Source organism: Schistocerca cancellata, chromosome 3 (assembly GCF_023864275.1).
Source record: "Schistocerca cancellata isolate TAMUIC-IGC-003103 chromosome 3, iqSchCanc2.1, whole genome shotgun sequence".
In the NCBI taxonomy this organism is placed as follows: Eukaryota; Metazoa; Arthropoda; class Insecta; order Orthoptera; family Acrididae; genus Schistocerca; species Schistocerca cancellata.
The window spans coordinates 731,281,214-731,302,756 of NC_064628.1; the positions used below are offsets into that span (position 1 = coordinate 731,281,214).

General features: G+C 42.6%; 1 protein-coding gene across 1 annotated transcript in view; it reads right to left on the reverse strand.

Moving 5' to 3' along the window:
• LOC126176542 (solute carrier family 22 member 7-like) overlaps nt 1-21,543 on the reverse strand; it is a 193,807-nt gene that overhangs the window by 109,308 nt on the left and 62,956 nt on the right. Inside the window, exon 4 of the mRNA XM_049923699.1 lies at nt 3,261-3,418. Coding sequence (XP_049779656.1) covers nt 3,261-3,418 — 158 coding nt within the window. The remainder of the gene's footprint in view (nt 1-3,260; nt 3,419-21,543) is intronic.

A 21,543-nucleotide genomic window follows, 5' to 3' on the forward strand; every position in this document is an offset into this window, starting at 1 on the left:
TTCTGAGACGGGTCATGGAAGCTGTGGCTATGCAGATATATATCTGTATGCGGTGGCTTCCTGCACACAGAATGGCCCAGTCGTTCATCCGGTTTTCGCTCCACCAACACATCTGAAAAAGATAACTTCCCTTCCTTCTCTACCTCCAGTGTAAATTTTATGTTTGGATGTACACCATTCAAATGTTCGACGAACTGTTGCAGCGTGTAACTGCCATGTGGCCAGATTAAAAAGTTGTCGTCTACGTATCTGTAGAAGCATGATGGGCGGAGGTGAGCAATGCTCAACGCTGGTTCTTCAAAATCCTCCATGAAAAAATTCGCTATTGCTGGCGGCAGGGGGGAACCCATGGCTGTTCCATCCGTTATTTCATGAAAATTTCCACTATATAAAACGTAAGTGGTCGTCAAGGTATGCCGGAACAACTTGAAAATTTCTGAGGAAAAATTAGCAGCCAGCAGTTGTAATGTGTCGTCCACAGGTACTTCGCTGAACACAGAAACCACGTCGAGGCTGACCATGATATTATTTGGGCCTATCTTCATCTTTTTTTATGATATCAACAAACGTATTTGAATTCTGAATATGATGTGTGCAGTGACCAACTATAGGCGCCAGCAATTTAGGTAAGTGTTTTGCAAGCCTGTACGTAGGAGAGCCAATAGCGCTAACAATCGGTCTCAACGGGACGTTGTCCTTATGAACCTTTGGCAAACCGTACAATCTAGGTTGCCTAGAACTGTTCCCCTAACGTACTCAGTACACTATGGCGTAAAATATGTTTCTTTCTTCCTCGCTAACTGTTTTCTAACCATAATATGGGGACCCATTTTGTAACACCGCATCCTCCGTACTTCGCTCTTGTCATTATACCCGGTAGGAGGTAACGTTCCCCAGGCATTGCCAAACCCAAACACTTCCATCAGATTTGCAACGGCTGCAGCGTTATTAGTGGTTCCAAAGGCTCGTTTCCAGTTATCCGTTGTCCAGTGGCGTCACTCCTTAGGGCACGTTAAGCCCAGCTTGGCACTGACTACAGAAATGTTTTGGCTTATGAGGAGGTGCTAGACCTCTGTCCCCACTACTCACTGTGTTAACTGGGCTTCTGGTAGCACAGTGGAACGCATGGGTGATTCCCTTCCGGTTATTTGTAACCTCACACCACAGTGCTCGATTTTCCTGTGTGTCAGTACGTGATGTCGGCCTGATGGTGGCTTAGCTGTGGTTGTTCTTCGCATTTCTGCGTCACAGTCACATCACAAGCAGTCGATGTGGCCAGTTTTAAAGTACTAGTAATATCACTGATACGTTTCCATATTTTTATATTTCCAGAAGGCTCTCGACACAGTTCCTCACAAGAGTCTTCTAACCGAACTGCGTGCCTACGGAGTATCGTCTTAGTTGTGCGACTGGGTTCGTGATTTCCTGTCAGAAAGGCCACAATTCGTAGTAATAGACGGAAAGTCATCGAGTAAAACGGAAGTAATATCCGGCAATCCCCAAGGAAGTGTTACAGGCCCTCTGTTGTTCGTGATCTATATTAACAACATAGGAGGCAATCTGAGTGGCAGTCTAAAATTGTTTGCAGATCATGCATTTACCGTCTTGTAAATTCATAAAATTATCAAAAAGACTTGCAAAATGATTTAGATACGATATATGTGTAGTGTGAAAAGTGGCAATTGACCCTGAATAAAGAAAAGTATGAAGTTATTCACATGAGTACTAAAATAAACCAGATAAATCTCGATTAGGCGGTAAGCCACACAAATACGAAGGCTATAAATTCAACTAAATACTTAGGGATTACAATTACAAATAACCTAACCTGGAACGATCACATAGATAATATTGGCAGAATACTTAGAAGGTGCAACAGTTCTAGTAAAGAGAGTGCTTACACCACGCTTGTCCGCCTTATTCTGGAGTATTACTGTGTGGTGTGGGATCCGCATCAGGTGGGACTGACGGATGACATCGAAATAGTACAACTAATGGCAGCTCGTTTTGTATTATAGCGGGAGATAGTGTCACAGACATCATACGTGAATTGGAGTGGTAATCATTAAAACAAAGGCGTTTTACGTTGCGACGGGATCTTCTCATGAAATTTCAATCACCAGTTTTCTCCTCCGATTGCGAAATCATTCTGTTGGGAGAAATGATCATCACGATAAAATAACAGATGTCAGGGCTCGCTGAAAAAAAATTAAGTGCTCCTTTTTCCCGCGTGCCGTTCGAGAGTGGAACGGTAGAGACGCAGCTTGAAGGTGGTTCATTGAACCCTCTGCCAGGCACTGTATTGCGAATAGCAGAGTTATCACGTAGAAGTAGATGTAGATGTGAATAGGAGATATCTGATAATCAGGCCATGTTCAAAGTCACTGAGATGTCCTGACCGATCCCGTCACTGCTTTCCTACTGGCAATACAATGCGCCCCGCCTCCTTTCGTACTGTCGGGTTACCTTCTGGTGACAACTTGTCGTCAATTGCGCATTTCGTGGGGGTGCTTCTTTACATTTTGTTACAGTCTATTGCAAATTTCCCTACATTTCTAAGAGAGTCGCTGAAGAAGGCAGTAAGTTCTTAGTGTTGGTACAACGTACATTTTATTATAAATAGGAGTGACTTGAGCATTTTCGACATTTTCGAATGTTCCCAAATAAGTTATCGTGCGGAGTCATAAACGCAGAAGCTGACATATGTCAAAAGAGTTGGCGGTTATACAGCATTCATTACTTCTGGTACGTGAATGAATTATTAATTTTTCAGAAAAATTTTTGCCATTTTACCGCCGTAAATTGAGTAGCTACGGCATTCTGATCGCCAATATCTTGTTTCTGTAATAGGAACGTTTTATGTCAGCTGATCCCTGGTCTTGGCAAGCCTGTTTCCTATCCTGATATCCTATTCCGTTTGGAAGGCTCATCAAGTCTCCTAGGAAACATGAATAAAGCATTGAACTGATTGAGAGACTCCACGAAAGTGAACGTCAGGATCACAACATGGGCAGTTCGATTTCGAGACTTATTGGAGCTACGATATGTTTCTTGCCTTTGAATGTGCTGATTGGATAACGTATAACTGCATTTACTGACAAGACTTATCCTCATATATCTTTCATAAATTTGCGGTTGCCATAACGTTGATTTTTTTGCGTCATTTCTATCTCTTGAAGTTCTGAGAACTGTGTGTATGTAATACCCTAGTGTTAAAAAGTTAATCTTAGGGCAGCAGCTGCGTGCTTTGATGCACTTACCGACAGACAAGGCAGATTCATGCATAGGTCCGGCCGCTGCTGTTACGAGGGACTCTGCCAAGATGAACAGTATCAGGATGTGCGGCGTCAGGACCAGCAGCAGTCTGCTGATAGCGTGGGCAGCCAGGCAGAGGAACTGCACGAGCTGCCGTCCGTACCTACAATCGTACACGAAAGTGAGTTACGTTGGTGTCAGGAGGGTGAATTTAGTACTTATTAAGGCGCTCAGCCGGCCGCGGTGGTCTAGCGGGTCTAGGCGCTCAGTCCGGTACCGCGTGACTGCTACGGTCGCAGGTTCGAATCCGGCCTCGGGCATGGATGTGTGTGATGTCCTTAGGTTAGTTAGGTTTAAGTAGATCTAGGTTCTAGGGGACTGATGACCATAGATTTTAAGTCCCATAGTGCTCAGAGCCATAAGGCGCTCATACTGAGATTACTAATCCTTTCAATAGATTCAGGAAAACTAATATACTATTCTGCTCTTCTGCCAGGATGTATTGCACCGGGAGCAGCTCCAGTGTCGATTAAGGATTCCAGCTATGGAGGTAGGACCATACTATGGGGTTACAGATACCTTGTAATCTCAGTAACTTGCCTCAGTTCACAAGTATCTTCGACACTCTAACGCTTCGTGTCAGCATCCCCTTGACGAGAGCACATTAGTCGCTGATGGCCAATGGGTCGCGATAAAGAGGGTTCTGCTGAACCTGCTCTGATATTGGTGAGCTACTGCGAGACATGAATTAATATGAATTGATATGTAAAAACCGCGTAGCAGAATCAAGACTAAAGAGAGCAGTAGCTGTGAAGTTATAGAATTTAGCTCAATTGAATTCGGAAATTGTCTTATGAGCGTTACAGGAGCGAAATTCTCTGTTTGCTCCTCATCTTTACGTGAGCAAGTCCATGTACTACTAATTCTCTGATCACATTTATAATAATCAAATAGTACAGAAAGATATTGATAGGTGATACCTTGTAAATGTCTAAATGTTTGTTTTATGATACATTATTTGTTTGAGGTACTCCGCGGGTGGCGTGCGTTGGATAGAGTTCCTCAGTAGACATCACTACATCGCAGCAGATGCTGCATGGAGCTAACAATGCTATACGGAGTGCCAAGGATGACCTGATAGTAGTACTACCTCAGTAGATTCGTCAACGAAAACGAAATACAGCTACGTCGTTAAAAGAAAACTAACGGATTACATAAAAGCAGACGTCCGGGTTTGAGCTTAGCATTTGATTATATACCCGCAGTCAATAATGCCGTAACAGTTAACTGGTAATTCCAACTGCAACACGTCTCTCAAGATAATTTTAATAGAAGGTAGTTAATTATCTTTGAGTAATAGAACGATGAATGTCGTAATTTTTCCCATTGTTCACTTGGCAACCGCGTTGAGAAGTGAATTTGCTAAGAAAATAATATGAGCAGAGGTGCTGCAGAAGACAGATCAAGGCTGGGCAAGTGTGCATTATAAAAGTAGCCGAAAGCTTGTGATAATTTTTGTATTTAACGTAGAACCACAATGTCTGATTTATTTAATAGCGGTATTGTTAAACCGTAATTATAGTATGTGTGATTCTTGAGTGTGATGTTTACAACAATGATGAATCTATGTTGTTCAGAAACTGAGAAACGTTTATGTAAAACTATCTGAATAGTAAACGATTTTAAAATAATTATTACTACATTCACTGAATATATTTTGTGATTCCGTAATGATGTTACAAGTTTGCATGCATGGCGGAGAAAGATGTTCACTGACCATCCAGCACATTATGAGAAATTACCTAATAGCCGGTATGTCCACGTTTGGCAGGCATAACAGCGGCGATGCGTTGTGCCATGGAAGCAGTGAGGTCTTGGTAGGGGTCTGGCACCACATCTGCACGCAAAAGTCACAGAATTCCCTTAAAATTCGAGAAGTGGGCTGTAGCTCTGATGCCACGTTTAGTCACATCCAAGACGTGTTCGCCCTAGTTCTGATATGGTGAGTTTGGGGGAGGGGTCTCCCATCAATTGGAACTGCCACTGTGGTCCTAGAACCACTCCGTCACACTCTGGACTTGTGACATGATGTATTATCTTGCTGAAAAATGCCTGTGTTGTCGGTCAACTTGACCATCATGAAGGAGTGTAAATGGTCTGCAACCAGCGGATCTCTGCGTGAATGTCCCCGTGAACTTAATGGGGCTGCCGTCAGCTTGTCTCCGTCCCGCAGTACAGGTTTCCCTGGAAGGCAATGGATTCGTGCCCTCCCATCGCCATGACGAAGAAGGCATCGAGATTGATCAGACCGTGCTACTCTCTGCCACTGCACTGACGCCCAGTACAGATGGTCACGTACCCATTTAAGTGGTATTAGCAGATATCCTGGTTTTAACACTGGCACTTGGATGAGTCTTCTACTGTGAGGCTCATCGTTTGGCATTTAACCTCTCTCATGCCCAATACCAGATTTAGTGATCATGTTTGCTGGTCAATTTTTCTTTCTATTTTTGTCCATACTTCCTCCTCCCCCTAAAAATTGGAAAGCATAGAACTTGCAGTACAAAACGTTCACTGTCAGAGGCATCTGAATTATTTTCTCCTATATCTTTCGACTTAGTCGTTTGCTGAACATAGTTCCTTACGCCAAATTGATACTTTTGTCCATCTCCAGGATCACCGAAACTCTGTAACGACTTTAAGGAATCGCCCAGGAGAAGACGTCGTCAAGTCATTGAACAGTGAGAATAAACGCTAATATCAACACATTCGCGTGTATTTAGCGCTGAACAATAAATACAGAAAATAATTTATCTAAATTTAAATAAATTTCGAAAGGTCTTCCGCATTGAACAATCGAAATCTGAAAGTCAGAGACGCATATAGAGGCATTCCGCACCTGTGTGCGTGACACACTTGCAGCTCCTTATTTGGTACCAGTAGTTCGAGCAAAGGCGACAGAGAGCACAGTGGGCGTGATCAACATGCGTAGTGGCGATGAGCTGGCCACAAAAAAAAGATTTTAGTGACAGGCTACGAATATTTCCGCTGGATTCTGCATCACGCTCAGGTGCTGCCCGCACTTCAGGCCAGTCACCACCCGTGGGCTTTTAGCTGCAGTACTCTGAGCAGCTGCTTCCGTCAATCCTGCTGTGAAGGGAGACGTTCAGAATGTCCGTGAGCTTTGCTGTGGGTTTCACGTCCTACATGCATAGTGAAGCAGTGGACAATTGACCAAATCGAAAAACTTTTTCGATTGGTAGTTGGTAGAAATTGCCTAATAAACATTACACGTACCATAACATAAAAAATAGGACGTACAAAGAGATGGTTGATACTTTTCCAAACGTATATCAGCTTTGGACCAAAATGAAAGAAAATCACTGGTGCAGTGTTGAAAGTTGAACGTTAATATTTCTTCGGAAATTTAACCACTGATTCTGCTGTGGCGTGCATACGCAAACACTGAGTATGAGATATTAATATCGGAATAGTAGCGAGTAAACAGTTGTTGACAGTGGGAAGCAGCCTGTTGTGGAGAGGAGCCGCGCCGCAGATGAGGTAGCAACCTGCCGTGACCGTGGTAGCAGCACCAGAGGAGACTATGGTAATAATTGATGATTTTTAGCAATTTTCCATTTTGTTGCTCGTAATTGTTGGTTGCTTGCGCACTGCAGGGAATTGTGTGTATGCCTACATTGCGATTAATACTGGTGTCTTTGTTGTGATCAGATATGTGATTCTTCATTATAGACACTGTAGAATAATTAAAATTGTTGCTAATGTATCTGACGAAAAAAATGAAAGGTCTGAGTAAATTTGGTCAGTGCTGAAATCGTCAATTTTCTCAATTAATTAAATTAAAAGTTTTTCTTGGTTTCCTTCATATTTGTATACTGTGTAAGGTTTGTTGACGAAACCCCTCCTGACCATTGAATTTTTACATATGGAAATGCTAGCAGTTATTTCAGTAGTTGTGGGCATGTACTGTACTATGCATGGGTAGCAGTACTTCTTTTTAATTAGTTTAACATGTTGCTGGATGCAGTTACGGCTGCAAGATGAAGTAAATTGTCTGTTGTGTACAGGAGCATTATCGTATTAATTGTTACGAGATGTTACAGAATATTTGTATAATTGCATGAAGACACAAAAGAGTTTTTTTTTTATTTATGGGAAGAGTAATAAATTTCTGTTTCTTGTTCTGTCAGAATACTAATACTCGTATATTCATAGATGGAGCTTTAAACATTTCTACACGTCTCTCACCAGTACAGTAATAATTGCAAGTAAGGTATTACACGAAGTTTCACCTGGCGACCCCTCCATGATTTAGTTTCTTTGGATGATTTCGCAGTTAGACATATCTCGTCTTACTACTACATTTGCAAAATTTTATCCGATAGTAGTTAGGAAAGTAGTTGTTGGAAAGCATTTTTGTTGCTAGCACGCTGCTCAGCCTTTATTAAAAAAAATATTTCAACGGTTTCCTGGTTCAGAATTTGTTTATTTATTTTGTAACAGTTAACAGTTTTTTGTTAAGACATTTGGTTTGCATTTTGTGTCATTTTCTTCATTGCTACGACAGTGAAAACTACAGCGCAGGAAGGAAGAGACAAGACTGTAGAAGTAATTCCAAACAAAGTTTCGGAAAATTTGAGATGTAGTGTAGAAAATTCTTATCAGGATGATATAGTCAGAGACATTTTGTGAATAATCAGAGTGTAGTCCACTATCCATCAATCACGCATGACGAACTGCAGGGAACTACAAGTAATTCAGGTGCTAAAAAAACCGTGACACAATTCGATTTTGTTGTAAGAGATTCAGGTATGGTTTATACACCTACAGAGCAAATTAATTTTGTCTTCCCCTCTTTCAGTAATAATTTTACATGATTAATACTTGCTCAGTGCAGTGGGATTAAAAATTCCAACAATGGACTTGATACAGAGATCAAAGAATCTAGGGATGAGATTAACGACAATTTAAATAGTAAATTCGAAGAAATATCAGAACGGTTGTAAATTCAGCTACGTGACGCAATCAGGTCTGATATTAATTATCTTGAGTCCAGACTTGTCCAGGAACAGTCTGCTGACATTGTTGAGTTGAGACAACAGACGTGACAACAAAAATTGCAAATAGAGGAATTAGCGCAAAAACTCGAGTCATTACAGTTGCAGACTAACTCAGTAGTTGCAACGTAAAATCAGTTGATGACTGTTACAAAAGGAGTCGAAGAATTATCCGAGAAAGAGACTCAAAGGAACAATGTTTCAGATAAAAGATCAGGCGATACTCAGCCGGTTCTCATCGCTGATACCAAAGAACTTCAGTCTTTGAACTGTTTTAAGGAAGGGCAGATGAGGATTAATCAGCAAAATAAACGTGACGTGAGCAAATACGGGAACACCTTGCCAATATCAAAGAAAAGATCGTTTATGATAATGATGCCAATAGGTTCAATAATTCTCATGTTAGAAATCCCAGTCAATGCACTGATTTTGGAAATGATGATCACTTCTCTCGCGAACATTATGTGTTTGCAAGACATTACGACCATAAATAAGCACCTGTAGTCTACATGTAGCGTTGTTGATTAGAAATGGAAAGGTCCTGGCTCCCGTGTTTGAAACCCGCCACCGCTTTAATTTTGATTGATAATCAGTAATGGCGGCCGAAGACTTCCTGCATAACAAGTCACCCTCATTCTGCCAACGGCATTGTCAAAGAGGGTGGAGGAACGGACAGAGGTCCAGGGTACACTCCTGTCCTTCATGTGGGAAACTACCCCAAAGTTGTAAAAATCAGTAATGATCAACGGCATGAGGATGCAGAAGGCAATGTAATCCACTCCATTATAGGTACATAACGTACATACATAGTAAATGCGGCTTGCAGCTGAAAAAGTGTCATGATGATCTCTCCATTGGCAAAACATTCCGGCATACTCCTCCATTAGAATCTCCGGGAGAGACCTGCCAAAGGGGAGGTAACCACGAGAAAAAGATTTAAAAAGCAACAAATGGATTACGTTCTACGACTAGGGGCGTTGAATGTCAAAATCATGAATGCGGTGTGGAACCTAGAAGACCTGAAAAGGGAAATGCAACGGCTCAGTCTGGATGTAGTAGGGGTCTGAGAAGTGAAATGGAAAGAAGACAAAGATTTATGGTCAGATGAGTATTGGGTAATATCAACAGCAACAGAAAATGGTATAACGGGAGTAGGATTCGTTATGAATATGAAGGTGGGGAAGAAAATGTGTTACTGTGAATGCTTCAATAATATGATTGCCCTTGTCAGAATCGACAGCAGAGCAGCACCGATTACAATAGTTCAGCTGTATACACCGAAGTTGCAAGCTCAAGAAGAAAATGTAGGTAAAATATCTGAGGGTTTGGAAAGGTCATACAGTACAATGGGGATGAAAATCTAATAGTCATGGAAGACTGAAATGCAGTTCTAGGGGAAGGAGTAGCGGAAAAGGTTACAGGAAAATGTGGGCCTGGGATAAGGAGTGAGAGAGGAGAATGACTATATGGGTTCTGTAATAAATTTAAAGCAGTAGTAGCGAGTAATCTGTAAACTTGGAAAAGGCCGGATGGTTCGGGAAGATTTCAGGTAGATTACATCAGGTCCAGGCAGAAATTCCGAAATCAGATACTGGATGGTAAGGCGTACCCTGAAGCAGATAGAACCAGATCACAATGTAGTACTGATGAGGAGTATGCTGTTTTCTAAGAGATTTGTCAGGACGAATCAGTACCCAAAGAAAAGGGTTGCGGAAATACTAAAGAATGGTGCGATACGTGTGAAGTTCTCTAAGGCTATAGATACAGCAATTAAGCGTAGCTCAGTAGGCAGTGCAGTTGAAGAGAAATGGACATGGCTAAAAAGGGCAATCACAAAAATTGGAAAGAAAACTATAGGTACAAATAATGTAATTGCGAAGAAACCATCGGTAAGAAAGGTAATACTTGAGTTTATCCGTGAAAGAAGGAAGTACAAATGTGTTCAGAGGAATACAGAAATACAAGTCTCTGAGGAGTGAAATATGCGCGATGAGCAGGGAATCTAAGGAGAAATGGCTGCATGATGAATGTGAATAAATCAGAAAAGAAGTGACTGCCTCAAGGACTGACTCAGCATATAGGAAAGTCATAGTGACCTTCAGTGAAATTAGCAACGATGGTAACACTAAGAGTGCCCGGGGAATTCCACTGTTAAATGAAGAGGAGAGGGTAAATAGGTCAAAAGAGTACATTGAAGGTCTGATGTGATAAAAGAGGGAGCATGAGTCGATTCAGAAGAGATAGGACATCGAGTATTAGAAAGAGGATTCACATTGGCTTTGGAGGACTTAAGCACTAATAAGACAGAAGGGATGGATAACGTTCCATCAGAATTTCTGTTGACGTAGGTTTGTTGAATGTATGAGTCTGGTGGTATAGCATCTGACTTTCGAAAGAACATCATCCACGCAATTCCAAAGACAGAAAGACTGACAGGTGCGAGGATTATTGCATAATCAGCTTAACTGCTCATGCTTCTAGGTAGCTGACAAGAAAAGTACACAGAAGAATGGAAAAGGAAATTGAGGAAGAAGTAGATAACGATCAGTAAGGCCTTAGGAAAGATAAAGGTATCAGAGAGACAATTCTGACGTTGCGATTCGTAATGGAAGCAAGACGAAAAAGAAGCAAGACGAGTTCATAAGAATTGTCGTCCTTGAAGAAGCGTTCAACAATCCTAAATGTAGTTGGATTTTGAAAATTCTGATAAAAACAATGGTAAGCTGTAGGGGGAGATGGGTAATATACAAAATGTACTAGTGCCAAGGTGGAGCACTAAGAGTGGATGACCAAGAACGAAGAGCTCGGATTAAAAAGGGTGTAACACTGGGATGTAGTCTTTCGCCCCTACTATTAAATCTGTACATCAAAGAAGCAATGATAGAAATAAAAACAATAGTGCCGGACTGGAATTAAAGTTCAAGGTGAAAGGACATCAGTGCTAAGATATCTAAGATATCAGTGCTACTTTACTGCTGAATGGAATGAAGAAGCTACGGATTACAGAATATGGATGGAGAGAAAATCGAAGGAAGACGATAGTAATTATAAGTAGCGGCACTGAAAACAGCGAGAAACTTAGCATCAGGATCATTTGTCACAAAGTCGATGAAGTTATGGAGTTCTTCTACATAGACAGCAAAATAACGACGGAATACATCAAAATGGTTCAAATGACTCTGAGCACTATGGGACTTAACATCTGTGGTCATCAGTCCCCTAGAACTTAGAACTACATAAACCTAACTAACCTAAGGACATCACACACATCCATGCCCGAGGCAGGATTCGAACCTGCGACCGTAGCAGTCCCGCGGTTCCGGACTGAGGGCCTAGAACCGCTAGACCACCGCGGCCCGCACGGAATACATCCAACGAGTAATTGAAGACGTAGGTTGCAAGTACTTTTCTGAGATGCAAAGGTTGGCACAGGAGAGAAATTAGTGGCGGGCCGCACCAAACCAATCAGAAGACAGGTAATTAAAAAAAAAAAAAGAAACAGAATAAAAGTCTGGAATGCAAGTTACGATATGAGAGAAAACTCATCCGTTCAGAAAAGCGATGATTTTAATTACAAACACTTACACACTAACGGAATTATAAAATTTTTCGCAGTGCCAGCAACGAAATTCACCTAAGGGAGTGGTTACAACACTTTCACTGATCTTTGTCATCAAGATGACCATTTGGACACAAACTCGAATTTAGTGGCAGTCATCTCGAAGGACATCCTGTGACAAAAATGAAATCGATAGCACGTGAATGTCACACTTACGGTGATTGTTGTCCGTTTATCGGTCTGAAACTACTCAAGATCGCGTGAAACATAACACTAATATGATGAAAAATTATGAACTATCGAATTTCTCAACTCCTGTGCAGTACTTTGAAAACATAATGCGCACGAATTGATATTTAACTAATGCGTGCAGACCGTCGGAGTTAATCTGCATTTGTTTGACTATATTTCCTATCAGATTATGCCTCATAGTTTCGGCAGGCCGTTGTAAAGATGACTTACAGCCTTTTCAGTCTCTTTTATAGGAACTTTAATTTGACAATAAATATCGCATACACGGAAACCATAATAATCAATACTGGCAAAATTACCGTCAGCGGGGTAACCGAAATCGTAGACGGGATTCGCGTGAACGGAATGATGAGAGACGCGACGAAGACAGGCATGATAAGCGACATCAGGCCTGTATACTGCAGATGACAGCCGCTCGAGATATGATTCCAGTGACCATCGGAATTATCAGTACAGTAATAGGCATCGCGGATCCCGTGGACATAGACGTTACGACATGACGACAATTTTAGACGCAATTGTAATGAAAGAATAAATCGAAATTTGCGTTACTGCACAAATTTGGATTTCGAGCATGGAGCTCAAGTTGTAGAAATCAGGGCACCGACCTCCCTGGATATAAGACGAAATAATTGTGAAACGAATCAAACATGAATTGACGTTATCGTAGAAATTCAAATGCTGAGCGTGGGGCAACTGAAGAAATCAGTCTGCCCTACCCACGCAACAGCTCCTAGCAAAACGAACCATTTCTAGTTTCCGGCTGTCCACAAAAAAACCATATTAACTTCGTATATTTTCTTGACTTTAGAGACACATTGTTACAAGAAAATGACACCTGTACATTCTATTGTAAAAATTTCCGCAAGAAAAGTTTCAATTTCCACTGTACTCGATTCTGTTAGATGGGTTAATGTGATTAGTGGGACAGCATTTAGTAATTGACTCCAGTCATTTGTTTGTCCAACTTTGCCCCTATTAAGAAGTAAATCGAAGGGAGTGATTCAACGAAATAGCAGAAATGCACGTAATCACCGACATAAGTTTTCTGCGAATTTGGTGATAGTTCATCTTTTGTCAACGGGAGCCATTTAGGGTGTAGAGTTCTTACATCAATATTAAAAAGTGTTAAATTTTTGCGATGTGAAATAGTGTTACAAATAATGTAACAGTAACGCTTAAATATCAAGATTGGTTGACGAAGGAAGATGAAGGCGTGACCTGTTTGCGTTTTCTCATTCCGCTCGAGGCACAACACTCACTGAGTCAGACTAGTGGTTGCAAGAACGATATGAAAACATTTCATTATGACACCGAACAATATACTAGTACAGAACAGTTAATTAAAGAGAAAGTAATCAGAGATGAAGTCGATTCTGATGCAGACACACATGAATTATTCGAAATTTTAAAATCACACACTGAAGTTATTCTCACACGACAGGAACTATACAAAATTTTCTTTATAAGTAGGAAGATAAGGAAATTAATTAATTTTTGTACCACCTTACGTTATTCCATTGACATACAAAGAATAAGTTAAACAGTAGATACAATCAATTCTAGATCAGCTAATAATTGAGCATACAGTAAGTTCATACAACTGTCTGTTAAATGTTGTTAAAAAGAAGCATAATTTTATTACACTTGTTATTGATTCCTGACAGATCAACACTATATTACAACCATAAACTGACTGAACACAAACACTAGACAAATTATTACATAAACAGCATGGTGTAAAGGAAACGTCTTCTCTAGGTGTGCAACTAACTTTTGGCAAATCGAATTTGTTTTTGAAAATGCTACCAAATTAAAAATTACCATTTTCTCTTAATGTTTCATCAGCTGCATTTATCCGAGCCCTGAGAGCATCTTACCAAAGCATTTAAAAGACAGGATAACCACCTTTGTTGATGACATTTCGGTCACTGAAATGTTGTGAACAGAACGCAATCAAGTACTGAGTAAACTATTACAGACAGTGTGCTCCCTGCCGCCGTTGGATAAGCAGCTGCAGCAGCAAGTCGTATTCCCCTAGATTACTTATTTGTTACATAGTTTAATTCTTAATTTCTTTGCGTGTTTTTGGGTACTTGCATTGTTTAATTCTTAAATTTCAGGGTTGTAGCATCGCGCCTTAGTACCTGAATAATGTAAATTCGCGTAGTCGTCTGTCTTCTGTTTTTGTTTTGAACGGAAAGTGTCTGTTGGTCACAGCCAGTGTGCTCCTTGCCGCCGTTGGATAAGCAGCTGCAGCAGCAAGTCGTATACCCCTAGCTTACTTATTTATTACGTAGTTTAATTCTTCATTTCTTTGCGTGTTTCTGGGTACTTGCACTGTTTAATTCATAAATTACGGACGTATTATAGTATTTGAGAGTTGTAGCATCGCGCTTTAGTGTTTACTTCGTAGATTCTTATTTAAATTGCGTGTGAGTTTCGTATAGGAGGTGTAATTTCGAGTTTTAGTTACTGTAATCGTAAATTCAGGCAGATTGTAGCGCAGTCGTTAGGCATTTGTACAGGTTAGTTAATACAGTCTTTGCGTGTTTCCCTTGCGTTATCTAGGCACGGACTCGTGTTTCAATAATTGTTGTTCAACATCGATTAGAATGGACAGGGACTGTGATTGCTGTGTTTGGATGAGGGCTGAGTTGGCATCCCTTCGCTCACAGCTGCAAGCGGCGCTGACTTCGGTAGCGCAGCTTCAGGCTGTTGCCAATGGGCACCACTGTTGGGAGCCGGACTTGGGTATCACGGGGATGTCAACCTCGTCCTGTCTGTCCCCAGATCGGTCTGCCGCTGGGGTTGCCCCGGTTGTCCCCCGCAGTGGGGCTGAGCCCTCGCCTGTGGTTGGTTGGGAGGTCGTTCCAAGGCGTGGCAGGCAGCGAAAGACGTCCCCGGAGACTGATCAGAAAGCCTCCCCGGTGCGTGTGACAGACAGGTTTCAGGCACTGCCTCTGGCTGAGCCAGATGCAGCTGCCTGCCCTGTTTCAGAGGATGATTCTCAGCCTTCAAGGTCCGGGAAATCAGAGGGGGTGGGCTTATTGGTAGTTGGGAGCTCCAATGTAAGGCGCGTAATGGGGCCCCTTAGGGATATGGAGGCTAAGGAGGGGAAGAAATCCAGTGTGCACTCCGTGTGCATTCCGGGTGGAGTCATTCCTGATGTGGAAAGGGTCCTTCCGGATGCCATGAAGAGCACAGGGTGCAGCCAGCTGCAGGTGGTGGAACATGTCGGCACTAATGACGTGTGTCGCTTTGGATCTGAGGAAATTCTCTCTGGATTCCAGCAGCTATCTGATTTGGTGATGGCTGCCGGTCTTGCTTACGAGATGAAGGTAGAGCTCACCATCTGCAGCATCTTTGACAGAACCGACTATGGACCTTTGGTGCAGAGCCGGGTGGAGGGTCTGAATCAGAGGCTCAGACGGTTTTACGACCGTGTTGGCTGCAGATTCCTTGACTTGCGCCATAGGGTGGTGGGATTTCGGATTCCGCAGAATAGGTCAGGAGTTCACTACACTCAGCTGGCAGCTACGCGGGTAGCGGAGGCTGTGTGGCGTGGAATGGGCGGTTTTTTTTAGGTTAGAAGGCCTCGGGAAAGTACGGGGTGGGCTGCATCTCAAAGGGTGCATGGCAAATACAGGACGTGCTTGGATCAAGGAACAGTCGGAATTGTATTTGTAAATTGTTGTAGTAGTGCTGGGAAAGTCCCTGAGCTTCAAGCGCTAATAGAAAGCACAGAAGCTGAAATTGTTATAGGTACAGAATGCTGGCTAAAGCCTGAAATAAGTTCTGCAGAAATTTTTGCGAAGTCTCAGACGGTGTTAAGGAAAGATGGGTTAGGTACAATTGGTGTTGGAGTGTTTGTGTCTGTCAGTAGTGGTTTATCTTGTAGTGAAGTCGAAGTAGATACTCTGTGCGAATTGGTATGGGTGGAGGTTATACTTAACAGCCGAACTAAGTTAATAATTGGCTCCTTCTACCGACCACCAGACCCCGATGATATAGTTGCTGAACAGTTCAGAGAATATTTGAGTTTCGTAACAAATAAATACCCCACTCATACGGTTATAGTTGGTGGGGACTTCAACCTTCCCTTGATGTGTTGGCAAAAATACTTGTTTAAAACCAGTGGTAGGCAGAATACATCTTCCGAGATTGTCCTGAATGCTTTCTCCGAAAATTATTTCGAGCAGTTAGTCCACGAACCCACGCGAATTGTAAATGGTTGCGAAAACACACTTGACCTCTTGGCCACAAACAATCCAGAGTTGATAGAGAGCATCATCACTGATACAGGGATTAGTGATCACAAGGTCGTTGTAGCTAGGCTCAGTACCGGTTCTTCCAAATCCACCAGGAACAAACGCAAAATAATTTTATTTAAAACAGCGGATAAAGTGTCACTAGAAGCCTTCCTAAGAGACAATCTCCATTCCTTCCGAACTGACTATGCAAATATAGACGAGATGTGGCTCAAATTCAAAGATATAGTAGCAACAGCAATTGAGAGATTCATACCTCATAAATTGGTAAGAGATGGAACAGATCCCCCGTGGTACACAAAACAGGTCCGAACGCTGTTGCAGAGGCAACGGAGAAAACATGCGAAGTTCAGAAGAAGAACGCGAAATCCCGAAGATTGGCTAAAATTTACAGACGCGCGAAATTTGGCACGGACTTCAATGCAAGATGCATTTAATAGGTTCCACAACGAAACGTCTCGAAATTTAGTATAAAATCCGAAGAAATTCTGGTCGTATGTAAAGTACACAAGCGGCAAGATGCTGTGAATACCTTCGCTGCGCAGTGCCGATGGTACTGTTACCAACTACCGTGCCTCTAAAGCGGAGTTATTGAACGTAGTTTTCCGAAATTCCTTCACCAGGGAAGTCGAATGGAATATTCCAGAATTTGAAACACGACCAGTTGCTAGCATAAGTTTCTTCGAAGTACACTCCTGGAAATGGAAAAAAAGAACACATTGACACCGCTTTGTCAGACCCACCATACTTGCTCCGGACACTGCGAGAGGGCTGTACAAGCAATGATCACACGCACGGAACAGAGGACACACCAGGAACCGCGGAGTTGGCCGTCGAATGGCGCTAGCTGCGCAACATTTGTGCACCGCCGCCGTCAGTGTCAGCCAGTTTGCCGTGGCATACGGAGCCCCATGCATGCCGCGACAGCGTGGACGTGAACCGTATGTGCAGTTGACGGACTTTGAGCGAGGGCGTATAGTGGGCATGCGGGAGGCCGGGTGGATGTACCGTCGAATTGCTCAACACGTGGGGCGTGAGGTCTCCACAGTACATCGATGTTGTCGCCAGTGGTCGGCGGATGGTGCACGTGCCCGTCGACCTGGAACCGGACCGCAGCGACGCACGGATGCACGCCAAGACCGTAGGATCCTACGCAGTGCCGTAGGGGACCGCACCGCCACTTCCCAGCAAATTAGGGACACTGTTGCTCCTGGGGTATCGGCGAGGACCATTCGCAACCGTCTCCATGAAGCTGGGCTACGGTCCCGCACACCGTTAGGCCGTCTTCCGCTCACGCCGCAACATCGTGCAGCCCGCCTCCAATGGTGTCGCGACAGCCGTGAATGGAGGGACGAATGGAGACGTGTCGTCTTCAGCGATGAGAGTTGCTTCTGCCTTGGTGCCAATGATGGTCGTATGCGTGTTTGGCGCCGTGCAGGTGAGCGCCACAATCAGGACTGCACACGACCGAGGCACACAGGGCCAACACCCGGCATCATGGTGTGGGGAGCGATCTCCTACACTGGCCGTACACCACTGGTAATCGTCGAGGGGACACTGAATAGTGCACGGTACATCCAAACCGTCATCGAACCCATCGTTCTACCATTCCTAGACCGTCAAGGGAACTTGCTGTTCCAACAGGACAATGCACGTCCGCATGTATCCCGTGCCACCCAACGTAGTCTAGAAGGTGTAAGTCAACTACCCTGGCCAGCAAGATCTCCGGATCTGTCCCCCATTGAGCATGTTTTGGACTGGATGAAGCGTCGTCTCACGCGGTCTGCACGTCCAGCACGAACGCAGGTACAACTGAGGCGCCAGGTGGAAATGGCATGGCAAGCCGTTCCACAGGACTACATCCAGCATCTCTACGATCGTCTCCATGGGAGAATAGCAGCCTGCATTGCTGCGAAAGGTGGATATACACTGTACTAGTGCCGACATTGTGCATGCTCTGTTGCCTTTGTCTATGTGCCTGTGGTTCTGACAGTGTGATCATGTGATGTATCTGACCCCAGAAATGTGTCAATAAAGTTTCCCCTTCCTGGGACAATGAATTCACGGTGTTCTTATTTCAATTTCCAGGAGTGTAGATACCTTAGGGGTTGAGAAGCAACTCAAATCGCTTGATATGGGCAAGTCTTCAGGTCCAGATTGTATACCCATTAGTTTTTTTCAGATTACGCTGTTACAATAGCTCCCTACTTAGCAATCATATACAGCCGCTCGCTCACCGATAGATCTGTACCTACAGACTGGAAAATTGCATAGGTCGCACCAGTGTTTAAGAAGGGTAGCAGGAGTTATCCATCGAACTACAGACCTATATCATTGACGTCGGTTTTAGTAGGGTTTTGGAGCATATACTGTATTCAAACATTATGAACCACCTCGAAGGGAACGATCTGTTGATACGTAATCAGCATGGTTTCAGAAAACATCGTTCTTGTGCAACGCAGGTAGCTCTTTATTCGCACGAAGTAATGGCCGACAGGGGATCTCAAGTTGATTCCGTATTTCTAGATTTCCGGAAAGCTTTTGACACCGTTCCATACAAGCGACTTCTAATCAAGCTGCGGGGGGCTATGGGGTATCGTCTCAGTTGTGCGACTGGATTCGTAATTTCCTGACAGGAAGGTCGCAGTTCGTAGTAACAGACGGCAAATCATCGAGTAAAACTGAAGTGATATCAGGTGTTCTCCAGGGAAGCGTCCTGGGACCTCTGCTGTTCCTCATCTGTATACATGACCTGGGTGACAATCTGAGCAGTTCTCTTAGGTTGTTCGCAGATGATGCTATAATTTACCGTCTAGTAAGGTCATCCGAAGACCATTATTAGTTGCAAAGCGATTTAGAAAAGATGGTGTGGCAGGTGGCAGTTGACGCTAAGTAACAAAAAGTGTGAGGTGATCCACATGACTTCCAAAAGAAATCCGTTGGAATTAGATTACTCGATAAATAGTACAATTCTCAAGGGTGTCAATTGAACTAAGTACCTGGGTGTAAAAGTTACGAAAAACTTCAGTTGAAAAAGAACCACATAGAAAATATTGTGGGGAAGGCGAGCCAAAGGTTGCGTTTCATTGGCGGGACACTTAGAAGATGCAGCTAGTCCACTAAAGAGACAGCTTACACTACACTCGTTCGTCCTCTGTTAGAATATTGCTGCGCGGTGTGGGATCCTTACCAGGTGGGATTGACGGAGGACATCGAAAGGGTGCAAAAAAAGGGCAACTCGTTTTGTATTATCACGTTATAGGGGAGAGAGTGTGGCAAATATGATACACGAATTGGGATGGAAGTCATTAAAGCAAAGACGTTTTTCGTCGCGGTGAGATCTATTTACGAAACTTCAGTCAGCAACTATCTCTTCCGAATGCGAAAATATTTTTTTGAGCCCAACCTTTATAGGTAGGAATGATCACCAAAATAAAATAAGAGAAGTCAGCGCTCGAACAGAAAGGTTTAGGCGTTCGTTTTTCCCGCGCGCTGTTCTGGAGTGGAATTGTAGAGAGATAGTATGATTGTGGTTCGATGAACCCTCTGCCAAGCACTTAAATGTGAATTGCAGAGTAGTCATGTAGATATAGATGTAGATGTAGATATTTCTTGATCATGGCATTACAGTTAATTTAGAAAAGTTTGAATTTGGTAGAATGCTAATTAATTTCCTTGGCCACATTGTATCTACAAAAGCCTCATTTTGTCTGAAAGCAATTGAAGAAATGCCTGTACTTACAAACAACTAACAACTTATACGATTCTTAGGTCTTTTCAATTTTTATCGATGTTTCATCGGCTTGCAGAGCTTGTCTACACATATGTAAACTCACAAGTAAGAATACAGTTTGAGACTGGAATGGTTCCGCACACACTTAATATAATGATCTTACAACTGCACTGCCTAATGCACCCATATTATCACACCCTGATTTATCTCTTGAGTTTTACCTTTCAACCGATAGCTCAAAATATGATCTCGGTGTACACTTCTTTCAAGAAGTTGTAGACAATGGAATTCTTACACAGAAAAGTATAGCTTTTCCCAGCTGAGCCTTAACCAAAGCTGAACGTAACTATTCTGTCACTGAGCTGGAAGCAGTAGCCACAGTCTGTGCATTTGATAAACTTCTTTAACTTCTAAAAGGTGAACACGCAACACATATACCAACCATCAGGCATTTTAGTCTCTTATGACTGTTTAACTAAATCATGATAGTTTAAGACATTAGGATCGTTGCTTCAGTAATTTAGTTTCACTGTTATTTAAATTCCACGTATTGAAAACATCATTGCTGATCCACTTTCACGTGAAACTGTTGGTTCAGTTCATAGTAACAAGGAAGATAACATTGGTTTGCTACATATGCCAAAAGGAGCCTTTGCAAACTTTATTTGATCTTCGTTTTGTGATATTGCTCATGAACAGGTGAGAGATAAAATTCTGGAAAGACATAGAGGAGAAATGTCAAAACAACACATATACTTTAAATGCGAAGATTTTAGGTCTGGCTTTACCGTGACTGTTATTGATATTAAATGAAACAACAAGTTTACTGTTACCAGTCACCGTTTTATTTATTTCCACAACGCGATTCAAAGGTTTAAACCTCCATCATCGGGTGGATTTACATTATTTAGTATGACATTTGTGTGTGTGTTGTGTTACGATTTTTGGAGGAACTTGTGGCACTGTCTAGTGGAGAAACAAGACACTATTTCGGAACATGGTGAGAGGTACCCACATGCCTTGCTCATACTGTGGCATCAAGCAGTCAGGCCTGCAAGATGAGTGGTCTGCCAAGCGAGTGGATTCATTCTTATTTATCGACTAACATGAGCTCTAGTACTCACAATTAAGTTACAAATTATTCTCCTTTTTGAATATTACGCAACGGAAACGGATAACGCACATCTGACTGTTAGTAATTTACACAACTCTGACTGTTCACTACGCACTGGCAATACCACATTTTCTTTCTTACCCAACGGCTTTGATCAACACGTGGCCATCGCACTGAATATGAATGGCGCACACATTATAAATTCTGGATATCATGACAACATACTATTCGAAGGAAAAGACCACCAATCTTATTCTCTTCATTATCTTTTTTATTCCGAT